Source organism: Eptatretus burgeri, chromosome 4 (assembly GCF_056783735.1).
Source record: "Eptatretus burgeri isolate ZD-2024b chromosome 4, Ebu_testis_v1, whole genome shotgun sequence".
NCBI classification, from domain to species: domain Eukaryota; kingdom Metazoa; phylum Chordata; class Myxini; order Myxiniformes; family Myxinidae; genus Eptatretus; species Eptatretus burgeri.
Genome location: NC_140964.1, coordinates 86066059 through 86084503, shown reverse-complemented (window position 1 = coordinate 86084503; position 18445 = coordinate 86066059). Strand labels below are relative to the sequence as shown.

General features: G+C 40.8%; 1 protein-coding gene across 5 annotated transcripts in view; it reads left to right on the top strand.

The window, feature by feature from the left end:
• LOC147028597 (uncharacterized) overlaps nucleotides 1-18445 on the top strand; it is a 136745-nt gene that overhangs the window by 15438 nt on the left and 102862 nt on the right. For all 5 annotated transcript variants that reach the window (XR_015057613.1, XM_085879176.1, XM_085879178.1 and 2 more), the window contains exon 3: nucleotides 723-826. Coding sequence is in view for 4 of the 5 variants with exons in the window: in XM_085879176.1 (XP_085735302.1) it covers nucleotides 723-826 (104 nt within the window). In the remaining variant the exon portion in view is untranslated. The remainder of the gene's footprint in view (nucleotides 1-722; nucleotides 827-18445) is intronic.

Genomic DNA, 18445 nt, shown 5'->3' with positions numbered 1-18445 from the left:
ACCCAGAGGTCTCAACCCCCTAGTCCGGCAACCCAACCGGCCCGAGACACTCACTTGGACGGTGCCCCCATGAACATGGGACTCCACACTCCACCAGACTCCCCATGGGACTCAGGTCACGCCACACGACCCATGGTTGGACCCCATATTCAAATCCTGCCAGTACAGCTCCCTGGCTGGCTGGCTCAATCCACTCTTCCAGGGGGGCAATTTCCCAAGAGGCCAGCCCCATTAATCCCCCTGGTCTTAATTCCACAGACACAAGCAGGCGAACCTTTCCTCTCATGAGCGCCAAAAATGTCTCTCTCTGAGGCCGAACCAACTCTCCTGAGAGTGCGCAGAACCCCAAGAACCTGAAAACCACTCTGCTGGGGAGGTGATGAAACTCTTCCTCCCGCTCTCTGGACAACGCTGCCCCTCTTAAACTCCTCCATTCTCTTTCACAAGGCCACACCCAGTGCTCAACCCAGTGGCTTTACAGAAGGCTTCACATGCAATTCCTTTAGTTTGAACCCTGTCTATTTATTGACAATGCATCACCCTTCATATTATGCACATTTAACCAAGACAAACCTTACGCTAACATTTCCCTACTTAATGTATCGAGATCCACTAAACTGCCTGAAACACGGAGCATACCAACCTATACATTTCTAACTGTTCTCAAATCTCAGTTTAACCATCTCATTAAGAAGCGCCAATTTTGTGTGTATTTTTTGCAGTTACAGGGTGGTGGTGCAGCCAACGTTTCGCATTACCTACCGTACCGTATCTGCCATGGAGTGGCGGTGCTGTCCGGGATTCTCTGGCAAGCGCTGTCAGAATGGTGAGTCAAGCTGATAGGTAATCATTCTTTTAACATGACGGCCATCGTAACTACGCGTAAACATTGTACTGTACTTGTAATTTAGCATGGACTCTGTTGCATGTGTTTGGCATTTGGGTGAAAAACTGGAACAATATTGATGGCTTTTGAATTTGGTTCAGGTATGTGGAGTACTCCTATCACACATGATTGACTGGAGTCCGATATTGAATGACTGATGCAAAGATGCATTAATGAGTACAGAGAAATGCCTGTCCAATAAGGCTTCCGATGGGCATTAAAGAAAGTGACAGATTACCGGCACATTTCTTCACATCTTGTGTAAGGCTTAATGTAGTGTTTTGAAGTCTCTGTCCAGACCATCTTCAGACACTTGAGTATAAGTATATATTTCCCATCAAGGATAATCATGCAATCATATATGTGATCACTAAAATGGATGAGGATTGAAAAAGGATTTGAAAATCTCTTTATGGTTTCTAACCTCACTGGAGACACAAGGATATGCTTGATGTAAACTCATTGAGTGTTCCTGTTTTCATATAATCCACTCACCTGGCACACAAATGGATGTGAACAACTATGTTTGTTTCAAGGCATAAGCAATCGATCTCTTTCAAAAAAGCATGCATTTTTATGGGATATGAGTAGATTTGATGAGAAATACTTTGGTCTTCATAAGGGGTAGATCAAAAAGGGCTACTAATAATTTGGGATGAGGTCGGAGTAAGGGAAACATTTGGAGGGAAGGTGGGGTGGGGTTGGGGGGGAGGGGTGTAACGGGAGATCAGGGTGTGTTGGCCTTTTAAAAATTATTTATGTACAATATCAAGGCTCATACAAGAGCAAAGACATTGAGCCCTTGGATAAAGGGCTAAAATGGTCCACAGAAAAAAAAACTGGAACCTTTGGATAAAGGTTTGTTTAATTTTTATTCTGTGCATGCAAAGCACAAAGTGGAATTAAGCAATTGGGTCACTTTTGTCTGCCTTTCTATTTGTACATAAACTTCATTTTATGATTGAGAAACATCTTTATTTCAATTCAATGTTATATTTTGAACGAAATCAGAACATTAATCGAAAAACAAACCTGTGGTTTTGCAGTACTTTGGTTCTGAATTTGACCCAATCATGCATGCGCAGAGAGGAGTGAGATAATCTTTTTACTCTGTCTGCTTGTCAAACAAAATTAAAAACAAGAAAAAGAGCAATCAAAGATTGCATACCCTTGCCAGGACTTGTTTTGTGTGTTGTTTGTGTAGCTTTGTTTGGTGTATTTTGTGTACTATTGTGTTGCGTAATTAATTAGAGACATAATTAGAACTGCTACTATAACTGCTGACAGAGATGACCGGGTACCAAGACGTCCCGCTTTGATGCAACCCCACTTTGATTGGACACCTGACCCATGATGTTTATTATTATTTAATTGAATTTAGAATGGGATTAAAATAAATTCAATTCAAAGCAAATGGAAGGACAAAGAGGTACAGTCCTGCATTGGAGTAATCAAAAGCAACCCAAACAAGCAAAAAGCAAAGATGAAATCATGAAGAGGAACCTGGATAGGATTTGCATTTCAGCTGCGACTTCTCTACCCTCAAACCCATCCAGACACAGCCAAATGAGCCTTATTCAAAAAAACACCAAAAATCCAAAAAATCAAAATAAAAAAGAATCCAGATCAACAAAATTAAATAATTCTGGCCGCCTGACCATGTGTCCGATCAAGTTGAAATTTAAAACATTTATTCCCCGTCACCACTAGATCATAAATTTGACGTTTCATGTAGTTTGGTGTAGCGGTTCCAGAGAAAATTTTTTTTTATATTTTTCTTTAATATTTTTCTTTAATATTCAGATTTTAAATATTTTTCTTCAATCCAATATGACTGCCAAACCATGTGACCTATCAATTATTCCTGAACAAACTAGAATAACCCTTTAGAATAACCCATTACAATAACCCTTTAGAATAACCCTTTAGGATAACCCTTTAGAATAGCCCTTTCGAATAACCCTTTCGAATAACCCTTTAGAATTATCCTTCAGATACTTTAGAATGACCCTTAAGAATGATCCTTTGGAATTATCCTTTAGAGTTACCCTATCGAACCCTTTCAAATTACCCTTTAACCCCCATTAGAAACCGTGACAATTAACTTTTGGAACCTGTTTGAATATACCTTTAGAACACATTAGAATTACCATTTATAACCCTTTAGAATTAAATATAGTGGGGTATAAAGGTTCATCTTCATTTTTGACAGATGGGTGGAAGGAAGGACATTCCACAATACTGAATTAGCTTCACCACTGAAAAATTGAATTACTGCACATACTTGAACACCGTAGAACACAAATCGCCTTTTGGCACTTTCAAAACCCTTCCGTTTAGCAGTACTTGGAAAAAATATTAGGGCATTCTAAATAATTTCGACCAATGAAATTTGCTTCTCGCAGACACCTCCCATGTTATTATTTCTCCAGACTGTGTGGACTAAGGTGTCCTATGAACTCTCTAGTTTTCAATGCTTGAGGAAGGTTGTGGAACCCATTGACTTCATACTAAAACTCGAGAATACAGAGAACATGACACTGTGTGCAGCGTTCAAGTATAACACTTCAATTGTAATAAAATAGTGATTTTAAAGATCGTTTAAAAAAATCCGTAAGTTTATATCCATCACTTTTCTACCCTCATTAACCCTCACCCCAATTCCTCCTCCTTCCAAATTTCCAGTTTTCCCTCCTGAGAGTTTCATTCTGTATCTCACTTGTCCACCCCATGCATCCTTTCCTGTTCCTCATTACTCCCCACACCCATTGTTTGCTCAAGTCCACCTTTATCTTGGCCTTCAACTCTGCTGTTGGTGTTTTTCACTCTCTCAACTGTTCCTTTTGTCCTGTTGTGTATTGATCTGTTTGGTGTACTCGTACTAGCTCTTCCACGAGCCTCGACTAATGTACACAAATGTTTTTTTTTCCCATAATAATCACTCCTATACATGTAATAAGACAATGCTGAATCGCAGTTTAATAGATTGATGCCTTATTGATCACTATCGAACACAGCGTCAATTGGCATCTTTTTCACCCTGACCCTCTCACATGCCATGCCCTCTCATGCTATGTATCGCTATATAGCATAGATCTTGGAAGTATTATGAAGGTGATTGATGTTGTACAATATTCAAGTACAGTAGCAGATTACCCATCCCATGGATGGGTGGCAGAGGTGGTGGTGGTCACGTGATTTTGTTGTCCTTCGTGGTTCGGAGATCTGCAATCGTGATTTCGTTCCTTTTTCATGTGCCATTTTCTCCAAATGAGGCGTTGATTCCTGAGTGTCTTTTATGGGGTTGTAATTGAAGATAGTCACGTGGAGACACCAAATATATTGTCACAGCATTTTTTTGAATATGTTGTCACAGCAATTTTTTTGAATATGTTGTCACAGCAATATTTTTGAATATGTTGTCATAGCAATTTTTTGAACATGTTGTCACAGCATTTTGTTGAATATGTTGTCACAGCATTTTTAGATCCTCATGGAGGATCTCTAAGTCTGACTCACGTTGTTGTTCTTCATCTTCTTCTTGTGGACTTTTTAGATCCTCGTGGAGGATCTCTAAGTCTTACTCACGTTGTTGTTCTTGTGGACTTTTTTGTTTCACAGCCTACAGTTTTAATCGAAACTTCCTGAAAATCGGCATATATATGTAAAATACCCCGCACAGACAATAACCATCTCCGATTTTGAAAATTCCTCGTAGAAAAAAAGTTATGACGTCAAAATATCTCCGCTAATGGAAATCGCCCAAAAAATTATCTCTGAAACTAGGCAAGCTTTTTGAATTCTGCTTGCGGGAATCGAACAGGGCATTAGCAGAGATGAATTACCGCACATATGATATATCACTATGATATCATATCAATTTTTATGACGTCATTCCTATTTTTTGACATTTTTTGTTTCACAGCCTACAGTTTTCATCAAAACTTCCTGAAACTTGACACACATACGTCAAAATACCCTGTGCAGACAGTAACCATCTCCGATTTTTGAAAATTCCTCCTAGAAAATAAGTTATGACGTCAAAATATCTCCGCTAATGGCAATCGCCTAAAAAATTGCCTCCGAAACTAGGCAAGCTTTTTGAATTCTGTTTGCGGGAATTGAACAGGGCATTAGCAGAGATGAATTACCACACATATGATACATCACTATGACGTCATATCAATTTTTATAATGTCATTCCTATTTTTGGACATTTTTTGTTTCACAACCTAGAGTTTTCATCGGATATTCGTGAAACTTGCCATGTATATGCAGAAAGCCCACGCGCAGGCAGTAACCATCTCCGATTTTGGAAATTTTTCCGAGAAAAAAGTTGACGTCATAATATCGCCACTAATGGAAATCGCCGATACCATTATCTCCGAAACCTGGCAAGCTGTTTGAATTTTGTTTGCAGGAATCAAGCCTGGCATTAGCACAGATAATTTATCGCAAACCTGATACATTACAATGACGTCATATTCGTTTTTATGATGTCATCATTAAGAGGACGAGGATCTTAGCTCATTTGAGCTTGTTTTGAATATGTTGTCACAGCAATTGTGTTGAATATGTTGTCACAGCATTTTGTTGAATATGTTGTCACAGCATTTTTTGAATATGTTGTCACAACAATTTTTTTGAATATGTTGTCACAGCATTTTGTTGAATGTGTTGTCACAGCATTTTTTTTAGGTCATTCTCGAAATATGGGTGGCGATATCCTTCGATCCGTCCGTCCGTTCGTCCATTCACAATGAAGTTGAAGCGGGAGATATGGTCATTAGTGATCGGGAGATATGGCTCGACGTGCAGAGGCATTCTTCCAATCATTGAATCCGATTCGAAAATTACTGTGATGGCTTTCGTGATCATCGCCGTCGGGACATAGGAGTTTGCACACATAGCAGTAAAGTTTACCGTTTGATGGAGAAAACAGCATCCAGTCCCTGTTCACCGTTTCCCCGTTTGTGAGTTTCCGCTGAAAGTGTTCGCGCCAAAAATACCGTGTTTTATCTGGATACACTCGGGCCGTATACGAAAAATCTGCGTTCCTATTTTCATCCAGAATCAGGGTGGATTCTGGATGAAATTATCCACGAGTTCTGCGGAAAGAGTCCATTCAGCAGGATCAGGATTGAAGCTACGAGCCGCAGCACTGGCTGCATTTGTTCCAATGCTTCTCTCGTTGCTTGATGCGATGGTATTGGTATCATCAGCTTTCGAAATGTGATGCAGTGCGAGATTACTTGATCTCTCGACATTGACATCAGAAGACCCTGCATGCGCACATTCCGTTTGCTCATCTCAACTCCGGTGAGGTGAAAAAAAATTCAAGATGGATCCAGACAGTCTTTATGTTTCTGTTTCATGCTTCTTCTTTTTGTCACGTTTGCAAGTACCACTTTCGTGGTGCCGAATATATCCGTCAGCCATAGTCAAGAATAAAAAACGACAAATAAGAGCAAAACGAAGAACTGCAAGCATCACGATGCTTGATAACTCACAGGAAAGTAAGAGGGTGCCAGGATGCTCATACTCAGCACGAACGTTACTCCACCCATCAGCCAGATAGCGGCGACGCCTGTGATTGGCTGATTGTGATGTGATCACATGGTTCCCACGATTGCTGTCGATGATCACTGTCTGGCAGCGTGCCAGCCGCCTTCGCTCACGGTGTGTACAGCCTTCCTGCACATGTTGAGTCACATAATTAAGATTGAAGAAAAAAAAAAGTCGTCGGAAATTTTCGTAGGCCAAATATTTTTTTGTAGGCCAAGGCCCGGGCCTCATGGGCCTAGTGGTTAATCCGGCCCATCCCGCTGGTCCGATCTAATTGAAACTTGCCAGGTATATTGTTGGGGACCTGAGAATGTGCCTTTTCAAGGTTTGACATTAATCGGACAAGTGCTTCCCAAGTTATGGCCATTTATTTACCAACCAATGACAGGACGCGTTGCTGCGTAGGCGTGGCCGATGGGGAAGAGAACCTCAGCGGCGTTCGCCATTACGGGTTTTTTCTCTTCTCTTCTCTTTGTGTTTTTCCTTGCGAAAAGGCAAAATACGTTGGTGCTAATTGAATAATTGGCCATTAAAACTAATAATTTATCAAAACGTTGGCAGATCCAGCAGCCTCCGCATTCTTGCCCTGGACGAGGAAACAAAGGAGAAGCGCCGTTTCCTCAGCAATGTTGTTTATGAAGAGGTGCTAACGAGATAAAGGTGTATACATGGAGACAATTATTATTATTATTTATTTATTGAAGAAAAATTGTTCTGAAAATAATTTATCAAAAAACGTGCACAACTTTTTTTTTGTTTCCAAGTGTCAAAAGGGTTTTTTAAGTGTTAAGGAATTCAGCTCTACTCAACATGCTTGCCAACGAAATACATCTCAATTTGGTGGTATGCTTTGCAAACTATTTTTTTTTTTAAACTATTTTCAAACTTAAACAATTCAAACATAGAATACCTAATGACACTGTACTTTCAGGTCTCCTACAAATCCTACCCTGTCGCCTCACCATGGCATAGGAGTGGCAATGGTCAATGGCAGCGAATGTCATGGCTAGCAAAGACAGGGAGGTAAACTTTATTTTAATTTGGATTTTAATTAACTCTGTGTGTGTAAGTATCACAGCAGTTGTTACTTCAATGAAAGCGATAATTCGTGGAATGATGTGAACATTCTGTACGGGCACGCACTACTTCTGGATAGTGATGACTTACTGTATTCTAATAATTTCTCGATTTCTTATGCACATTTATAGAAAAACACAATGCCCCAATCCACTCGTCGTTTACGAGAGTGAAGGAACGGCCTGTGTCGTTGTTTCTGACACGTGGTTTGAAAGTATTTTTTTTTTGCATGTACGGCCATGCTCGTACAACCACGCACGTACGGGCATGCACGTATGGTCACGCACGTACAGCCACGCACGTACGGGCACGCGAGAGCGAAGGAACGGCCTGTGTGGTTGTTTCTGGCAAGTGGTTTTAAGTATATATATATATATATATATATATTTTTTTTTTCACGTATGGCCACGCATGTACGGGCATGCACGTACGGGCATGTGAGAGCAAAGGAACGGCCTGTGTGGTTGTTGTTTCTGGCACGCGGTTTGAAAGGTTTTTTTTGGTTTGCACGTACAGGCACACACCTACGGGCATGCACTAGTGTAAATTAAGTACAATAGTACTGAGTTTTGTGGACCGTTGGCGCTTCGTCTTGGAGGAGAAAATAAACAATTGGCTCCATTATAGTAAAGATAATCAAATTTGAATGGAGGTTTTAGGAGGTTTAGAGGCATATAAATAAATTAATTCCTGGCTTTACCGCCGTTTTCCTCAATGTCTCGTACATCACCCTATCCAACACGTTACATTAGTTCTTTGTGTCTGTTGTTTGTGTTCTTTATGACGTCCTTAAAACAGTAAGTTTCCTATTTCGAATGATTTTCAATTTTGTTTGACTCAGGCAGGTCGACAGAGTAAAAATATTATCTCACTTCTATCTGCGCAAGCGTGATCGGGACAAATTCAAAGTCAAAATGCAGTAAAAGGGCAAACTTGTCTTCTGAGTCATGTTCTGATTCGTGTTCAAAATATAACATTTGATTTAAATAAGTTGTTCCATGATCATATACTGGTAAGATGGACAGACGTGAAGCAATTTCTTAACCCCGCTTTTTCCTTCACGTGTGTGTGGTAATTGGGCAATTATCTGTATCTATATGTACATCTGAAACTTATGTGATTGAAAATGGCTTGTCTAATCGCCACTAAATTTTCATACTTGCTGTAGGGTACCTGGGTTCAAGTCATGGGCATAAATAATACCCCTGCCCCCCTCTCCTGCGAGGATGGAAAGACTGCTTGTGATTTTTGCCTGTGCACACGGCACAGTGTACATGGTTTACTGATTCCTGTTGGAGAGAGGGGGTATTACTAGCTAAGGGCACAAAATAATTTGCCCCTCCTTAACTTTCTGCTTTCTTTGAGGTTAAATTTCAAGTTTTTCAGAAAAAGCTGGAGTAACTTAAACTGTAATAGGATTGGTTTTATTTTTTGGCAAGAGTTGGCCTTTGGTGTGGTACCACATCCAAATACATCCTGTGTATGGGTTTGGCAAAATATGTGTGAAAGTGGCTGGCATTTTACAGATATGATTGGTGAGCAAGAGAGCATCCAGGAAGTTGTGGTTAAAATATGTGGGAGCAAAATCCTCCTTATGAAATTGCTGTCAATAGTTTGATGTGATCTGTTGGCAACTCCCTACTCATGAGGTGGTCGGTGATGTTTATCATGAGTCTGGGGGCATTCTCCCACTCCTGTGAGGTCCAATTGTCAAAGATGCTCTACGATTTCCTTTATAAACAATTCTACAAAAGGTAGAAATCTGTGTTTCTTGTGCTCCCAAGTATATACATTCAGACAATAAGTTTGTGTGACATTCCAGGCAAGTTGGGCAGAATCTACCACACAGTGGTGAGAAAGTCAAATTGTCTTTGTCGAAAAAACATCTACGAACAAGAGGAATCAGTTGGAAGTCTGGAACCAGCTAAACAAACAGCACAGATCTGTAAGCACAGAGCCCGACTCTTGAGGTATGGTGCGAAGCTAATTTGTACAAATCATCCACAGCCGTGTGCCATTCAGTGCATTGAGTGAATAAACAAACAATTGTAAATCCAGAACTTAGAATCTAAAAGTTTAGCTGCAGCTTGTTCCTAAATTATGCACTTAACCGATACAATGTGGACCAATGGGACCATGGAAGAAGGAAAGCTACCATGATCTTAACATCTCGCGTGTTGTCAGGCAGGAGTGTTTATACCCGGTAGCAATGCTCTCAGTAAAAATGATGACCTAAAACTTGGGGCACAGGCTCACAGCATGGTGCAGTCGGAGCGAAGCCTGTGGGTCGGGAATTGCTTTCTCACAACTGCTGTTTGTCCTGAATGCCACATCTGCACTGTGAGTAACACAAAATTCCACTCGTTGTCTGTTGACTCCAACCTCTATATCCAGATTGCACCTCCATATGCCTTCTTGTACTTTCCCAGCATCCTCACTCACTTCCTCTCCTCTGCTTATATAATATGTGCTTTAGTACCTCGTTGGCCGATCAGATCACACCACATTCAGACCTCGGGCCATTCACATGTGCCTCTAATTGGTGACTGGAAGATTTTTGTGGGTCTTTTCCCCCCAATCAGGCACCTGAAAGTCTGGTTTATAATGACTAATTGAGAATTCCTGAGAGGTTGGTTCACACGTTACGTCAAACATTAATGGCACGATTCCATTCTCAAAGCCAGGCAGACACTATGCAAGCCTTGAAACACTGAAACACCTTGGCAAGACTGCTGCTTGTTCCATAAAGTCGTACTACTTCAGCTGATAACGTGCAGGTAACACTTCATATTCATAATTTAGATCAAAGAACCTGCTCAATAAGAAGACGGGAAAGAAGAACAATTATTTGGCTAAATTAAAACTGCACAATATGTAGTTGGAGCTTGAGAAATGCTGAAGGCCTGCATTGCATCTCGGTGCTTGGCCAGGGCAAAATGGCATAGAGAGTTGATGGACAGGATGTAAGAAGAAGAAGAGGAAATGAAGAAAATGCAGGCAGAAAGGCAATAGTAAACCATCCATTAACTTTTACCAGATATATATATATATATATATATATATATATATATATATATATATATATATATATATATATATATATATATATATATATATATGTAGATTCATGTAACGTGACAAACAGACCACACGTGCTTCACCAAACTCACTGCTAACTCTCAGATAATCTAATGGTCAAATTGGCGACCATTTATGTCTGCTTTTCCTTGTCCATGTGCTCCTGTAAATAATTGTATTGCAAAACCTTCAAATTTGCAATGCAATACACATGTGGACACTTGGAGGTGATGGCTTTGTCGACATCCCACCTGGTGACCATTCCGTTTCATTCTGGTGGCTAATTTGATTACCACATCCCTAATTGATACATCAAAGCTCGGCTGAAGTTATTATTGTCTACATGTGCACAAAAGCAGATTTTGTAACATTTCGTCTTGCTCTTTCCATGTGTTAATCGTTCGTTTCGAGTAGTTGTGAATACTCAAGAGCTTCACTCCTTTGAGTGCAAGGGTCCTTTTGTGTCCACCTCAATGCTTTTTATTGATTGGAAAAATCAATTTTAAAAAAGTTCCAGTTGTGGGTTTGTTTTTGGTCCTTTTATCTAATCCATTGATCTTGCTCTTTCCAGAGTATCGGTGCTTCCAGAGCATCGGTGCTGCTTTCTCTGTAGCAAGAATTGGAATACACTGTGAAATGCATTGGGTGGCAGGTGATGCCAATGCAAGGTCAAAATACAATAAATGCAATGGGTGGCAAGAAATTGGAATTTGGCTGACGTGCTGACATATACTGGCCTGCTCTTTCTGATTGTGTATGAGTTTGAATGTCCAAAAGCGAATGATAGTAATGGATCACCTAACTTCAGGTCCATTTGAAAGACTGCACACTCAATGTAACACCCTGCCTGACAGTTTTATCATCGGAGTGGAAATCAAACCCAGACTAAGCCAAAAGGAGAGTGTTCTATCTCTGAGCCATTGTGTCAGCCCATCAGGCATGTTTCTATTGTTGTGGAAATGACTCCTGGTGGGTTAAAGATGTTGAATATAGTGTAGTTATTTCCTTAAAGTGAATGTCTCGCATAAGCAATTTATTGTGATATTAGATATGCGTCGCTTATGTAATAGTAAAATGACGTCTACCCATCCAGATCAGATCAGGTCAGGTCTGATCAGAGAGAGACTCAAATGACATTTGTTACCTGCATAGTCCGTGAGTGTCAACTGCGGCTGTATGGACATGTGGCTCATTTTCCTGACGCTGATCCTGCTCATCAGATTCTCTCAGCGAAGGAGTCTCATGAGTGGAGGAGACTAATAGGCCGACCACGTGCCTCGTGGTTACAGCAGGTTGATCGGCATCTCAAGGAGATGGGGATGGGCCAGGCATCTGCCTGGGGGATGGCCAGACGGAGGCCCCTGTAGTACCGGCGGAAAGTGGATGCAGCGACACGCTGCTCTGGCACATGCTCCCATACCTGACCTGACCTTACCTACCCATCCCTTTGTTTCCGAAATAGTCAACCCATTTAACCCTGTTTATTGATATTTTACCCTTTGGAATCTGTCCTTGTCTTTTTTGCATTCACGAGGCCGTCAGGCGCAATTCTAGGTGGCAAATGCCAAACAAGCGTCGCGACCGCCACGGCTTGACTCCGAGCTGCAGAGTGAAAGTTCACAGCAGGCTCGCTCCGCTTACCAGGCCGATCGGTGCCAAATGATGAATAAGCGGTGGGGGGGGGGTGGATGGGATATCATGGCGTGAGGTGGGGGCCAGAGGTAATAGAGGCGTGCGCAGCAGTTTGGAGGAGTGACTCAGTTTTGCCATTGTGGAATCTCAAAGACCACTTGGCCTTCCAAAATGTTCACTAAAGTTGTGTACCTCATATTTACCTCTGCCACCAAAGATGGATGGAGGTTATGTTTTCACCCCTGTCTGTCTGTTTGTCTGTCTGTGAGCAGGATATCTCAAAAAGTTGCGCAAAGATTCAGATAAAATTTGGAGGACAGGTTGGGTATGTGACAAGGACGAAATGATTCAATGTTTGTGAAGATCTGGATGCTGATCGGGATACTGTACTAGAATTTTTTAGTGATCTTCACCATTGAGAGATAAGGCCAAAAACGATACATAGCAGGACATCTCAAAATGTGAGAGATGGATTTGAACGAATTTGGTGGACAGGTTGGGTGTGTGACAAGGAGGAATTAATTAGATTTTGGTAAAGATCAGATTCTGGATCTGGATACAAGAATTTTGTAATTTCTTAGGTAATTTTTCACCATTGAGAGATGGGGCCAAAAACGATATATAGCACAATATTTCAACAACTTGGTGGATGAGTTGGTTAGATCACAAGAACCAGCCCATTCGATTTTGGTTCAGGTCAGCAGATCCTTTCAGAAGGATACAATACGTAAACGGTTTAGCCTGGTGGAGGTATGTCCTCTACCGAGTGCCGTTCTAGTTGCTGAATATCCTTGACCTCCGTTTGTCAGATTGTTACCAAATTAACCAAAAAAACCCCCTTTTTTGATCATAACTTGAATAATATTCCTCTGATTTTCATGATATTGAGCTTTATGGATAGATTTTATATGGGGACCCATTTTCTTAATTTGCACTCTATCCCTAAATATTGAAGGTCAAGGTCATATGACAGTCCACAAAAAAATGTCCATCATTGGATCGTGGGTGATCGCCAAGGGTAAGCTACGGGAAGCTTACCTTTGTCAATGTCGTTGTGAATGCAGATATCTAGTTTATCATTTTAGTCTGACACGATGGTGCAGAGGCAGCACACTTATCTTTGAGTTGTCTAGCCTGGGTTTGATTCCTGATCCATACTGTAAACTGTCAGATCGGCACTTTGCAAGCATGGCGTTGCATTACAAGTTGCACCGTCTGTCGAATTGATGTTAATCTGGGTGTTCGATCTGGTAACAGTTGAACATAAATGATCCCACGGTGTCTTGTGAAGAATAGGCGAGTTAGTGCCAGCATTCTGAAGAAATTCCAAACTCCTGCCACCTTCAGTCGAATGTCACCCCTATCCAGCCAGTTCATGAACGACTTTGGCAAAAAACTTTCCCTGACTTGCCCCACAGGAATGTTGGATTAATCGAGGCCTTTAGCAGTATAATTTCTCTTTGCCATATTACAAGGGATATTCCAAACGTTCTCCAAATGAGAGATGCTCACTTTCAATATACATTGCCAGTACAGTATATATCCATCCATTGGAACCATACTCTGTACAGAGTGTCGGTGCTGCCGAAGCAGTTTCTTTGGCTATTAGGCACAATCCTGGATGGGTCGCCACTCCGACGCAGGATACCCGAATGACTCGATCATCCCAGAAAGCTGGTACTCATTTTTCCAACCTCAGAAGGATGGCAGGCTGAGTCAACCCCCTGGTGAAGTAATTCAGCAGGCAACGAGGCTTGAACTCAGGACCCTTGGATCCCAAGCCGCCACCCTAACCACTGAGCCAACACCAGGCCACACAGTATATATAACTCCTTCCTTTTTTTTTCGCATGTCTTGGACAATTCTTAGCATCTCGTTTGTTGAATATTTTGAATGCCCCTCATAATTGTACACATCAAGGCGGACCAACACCCTCGCAATAAATGTCATGCAACTGCAAAATTATTTTTGTAAAACGCACGGAAAGCAGACTCGTAATAAAAAAATGTGTTAAAAGCAATTATTATGGCAAAAAACCTCGTGTTATGTCTGTTTTTAACTCCGTGCTGTTGTTTTTACATTGTGCGCACGAAGCAAAATCGGGGTTGAGCAGTTGGCGCACTTTGTTATCTTGCCAAAACGAAGTTTTTGCAAGATATGTTAGTCAGCTTGTATGTTTTTTTATTTATTTATTTTTTGTTTGTTTGTTTGTTTGTTTGTTTGTTTGTCTGTAATCACGTATAAAAAAATTCTGCAGAGCACAGTTATCATTGGAAATTTTTGCAACTTCGCATATCAGAGGCCTATAGAGGTCCCTTTCAGTGCACAAAATTTTGAAGGTCAAGGGCACTGTCGCAAATCAGGGGAGTCGACGAAACCCTTATTTTTTTGAGTAATTTTGATCGGATCGTCTTCAAACTTCATGGGAATATAGTTCATGGTCTGGCGCTCAGCTGATTAATTTTTGGTAGTGATTGGCCTTGACCTTCATGTTTTTTTTTTTGTTTTTTTTTTGGTCTGTAATCACGTATAAATCACTCTGCAGAGCACAGTTATCATTGGAAATTTTGTAACTTCGCATATCAGAGGCCTATAGAGGTCCCTTTCAGTGCATAAAATTTTGAAGGTCAAGGTCAAAGGTCAAGGTCACTTTGTCGCAAATCAGGGGAGTCGACGAAACCCTTATTTTTTGAGTAATTTTGATCGGATCGTCTTCAAACTTCATGGGAATATAGTTCATGGTCTGGCGCTCAGCTGATTAATTTTTGATGGCGATTGGCCTTGACCTTCATGGTTAGCGCCTGAGGTCAAACATATTTGACCCCAAGGTCAAATTTTCAAGTTTTAGGAACCATATCGTGTCGTACCTCAAATTGAACACCTCGATGAGTGCTTTCTAGATATGTCAAGCTTGAGACATTATGACGTCATTTGGTGACGTTATGAGGCAAATGCATATTTTTCATGGTTACTCTGTAGAACGATTCTCATCGGAATCTCTCGTAGGCAGATATTCCTCAAGGAGTCGCTCCTGGTGGATAGCAGCTCTGTTCACCTCAGTGTGACCTTAAAGAAGTCACACGTGGTCACCTTTTGGCAAGATACGGGTCACCCTGCGGGTGACATTCGTTTTTTTATTTGTCTGTCGGTCTGTCTACTAATGTCAGTCTATGATTGAGGAGGAACTTGATTTCAATTTAATTTTCTATTTTTAATACTGTATAGCATGAATCGGAACACAAACCTGCAGTTTCGCAGTACTTTGGCTTTCAATTCGGCAAATTGTACGGAATCTCGTCCTGAGCGCTCTTGTGCAGAGAGGGGTAATGTCATTAATTTTTCCGATTTTTGTGTTAAAACCCTTGGATGCTTTTTTGTAGTTCTAAAAAATAAAAAAATATTTAATTCAGACCAAACAAATGTATAAAAGGTTGTGGCCCAGATGGTGGAATGAATCGTAAACTTTTAGTAAATGCTATATGGCAAGATGATGTCTTCATCGTCACAATTTATTACACTTAATTCCATAATGATATTTGTTGGTAAATCTCGTAGGAAATTACTGCGTACGGTGTAAAGGATTACAAGAACCCACGTGCTTGGATTTGAATGAAACCGCCAAGCTTGTGCAAAGGATTCTGTGTGGTGGCAGTAACTGTGAATCAGCAGTGTTTGATACCCAGAGGTTTAAAACACAATTGTTGAAAAATATGAGAAATTATGTGCATTCATGTCTCGTTGCACCAAAAACGCTTGGACTTGTATCTTCAGAAACATTTCTTTTCCCTCTTGGTCCCTCTCGCAGTTTTTTTATTTTTAACAGTACATGTATTTTCCAAGTCTCTCGTTCCTTGATTTATGAGGGCCACTTTTTGCCGCTTCTGTCACTCTTCATTATGAATGTCTCTCGAAGCTCACAGGTGCATGTTTTCATTTATGTGTCGGAGCTAAATTGCTGCAAATTCACTTCTCCAAAATAGTGGGGCAACTTAGCATAACAATTGTGCATTTTGTGAGGAAAGCACCAAATTTGGCACACTAGTAGCCTATCATATTATGAACAGATTTGGATATTGGGCCATCTCAAAACTTTTGATGGCAGTGGAAAATGGTTGCCACAGCCATCAGTGGCTGAATTTGAGATGGCCCAATATCCAAATGTGTTCATAATATGATAGGTGCCAGAAGTGTGCCAAATTTGGTGCTTTCCTCACAAAATGCACAATTGTTATGCTATATTTAGCTAAGTTGCCCCACTAAAAGGACCGATCATGTCGGAGATGGGGATTTATTAATGCTCATTAAATGGTTATCTATATTAACATTTCGGCATGCCCCTTTCTTTGTTCCACCATCAGATTTTTGTTACTGCATGAAATGAAACAAGCTTTGACATATATAGTCATGATATTATTGTCTTCCTTAAGAGACTCCTCAAAATTCGTTTTGATGATTATGGTAGTTAAACAGTTCATGTTCTCCATTTGCAAAATGGGAGGAATTATTGAACAAAAAAGATAAAAATGTTTCCCATTTTTTAGAGGACCCCTAAGATGAGTTCGGCTCATAGAATCACGCTCCATTTGGGGAGAAAACAGTTGAGTTCATACCTGACTAATTTGCACTTTCCATGTGCCGTAGTTTCTTCACAAAACCATGACTTTCTGACCAGCTAAAATCTACAAGATATGAATATGTAGACGAAACTGATCTGGCCTTTTGGATCACTTTAAAGTGGGGTGCCCTGTAATTTTAATGCGCTCTATGGATCCTCCGGAACTCACGAATGATACACGTTGTGTAGTCACTAAACTACGTGGTAATGTCATCGAAGTGGAAAACTTGAATGATAATCAATGGATAAAAATGATATAATATATTGTTTAAAATACATTCATGCTATCTGTCTTTTACCATATGTTGCCAGTGATGCCCGTCGAAGATGGGCACCTTTACTAGTTGTTTATAAATCGATTCCTTTCTTGCTCTGTGTTCCATTCATCAAGGTTTTGTGACATTTCTGGTGAAAGAAGTTTGTAAATCTGATCATTGAGAATGACATAATAAAGAGCAATAACATGCTGCGTGCAAGAGATTGTTGTTGTTAACTGTGGAGTGGGTCCCTGTTTCTGTCTGTTTCTCTTTCTCTCTCTTCCCTGGTTTAGAGGACTTTTGGACTCAGCTAAAGTTGTGGACCCACCATTTGGAGATATTCTGGGCTAAAAGGTTATAAACCTCAATGATAGACAGTGCCTAGTTAATGTTCCTGATGGTCATTGAATCAGGCACAGAATCTGCAGAAGGAACTCTTCAGATCTCCTCTTCTTTTGTTTCTTTTGATTTTTGTGTCTTCTTTTTGCTCACTCAGGTTTTTTTTTGTTTTTTTGGAGAAGTCTCCCGATGAACGAAAAGCAATAAACATTCAGTGAAAAGTATTGTGAGTAAAATATTGGTTTCCAAAACAAACCTTGTAATCTCTAAGTAACTCTTATAGATATATACAAGCAGCTAAGTGATTGTTTGGCTGTTTCATCTGCCCCAGAGAAATAAGTTAGTGGGGAGGGGGAGTGGTGGTGGTGGCATGGGGAAGTGAAGGGTTCACTCCTGGGATAAGCTATGTGCATTTCAGCACTGAGAGGTGAGAGTTTTCCATTGCCTCAAGTCAAGCGAGGAATGCCCCAGTGCCAGAATATCTCTGCTCTGGATATGCAGGAAGAGGATACATGTTCAGAAAGTTGGAGTTTTAACTTTGATTATTTATATCATGGGCTGGTAGGATCGTTTGGAGGTATACACACTTGCCTGTGAGCTGCCTGGCAGCGCCAGAAAGTAAGGACGAGACTTAGACCCTCCATGAGCAACAATCCACGACTTTTATGAAGCACATGCACTGACACAGCAACCTCGACAAGGCCTCAAACAGGCAATGTCCGTTCACAGGACCTGAGCTGATCACTCCAACGAGGGTGTGGAAAATGGCCTTAATAACCCCCAATTTGCACGATGGCGTGGTCACTTCTTTCACTACCACACATGTATCGTGCAAAGAGGGATTCAGCAATTGGTTCACTCTGTCTGTCTGTCTGTCAGGTCTCGGTGGATGATCGAGGAAATACTTGATTTATTTTGAAAACTGTAGAGCACAAATTGGAACATGAATTGGAACACGAGCCTACAGTTAGCAGTACTTTGTCACTGAATTTGGCA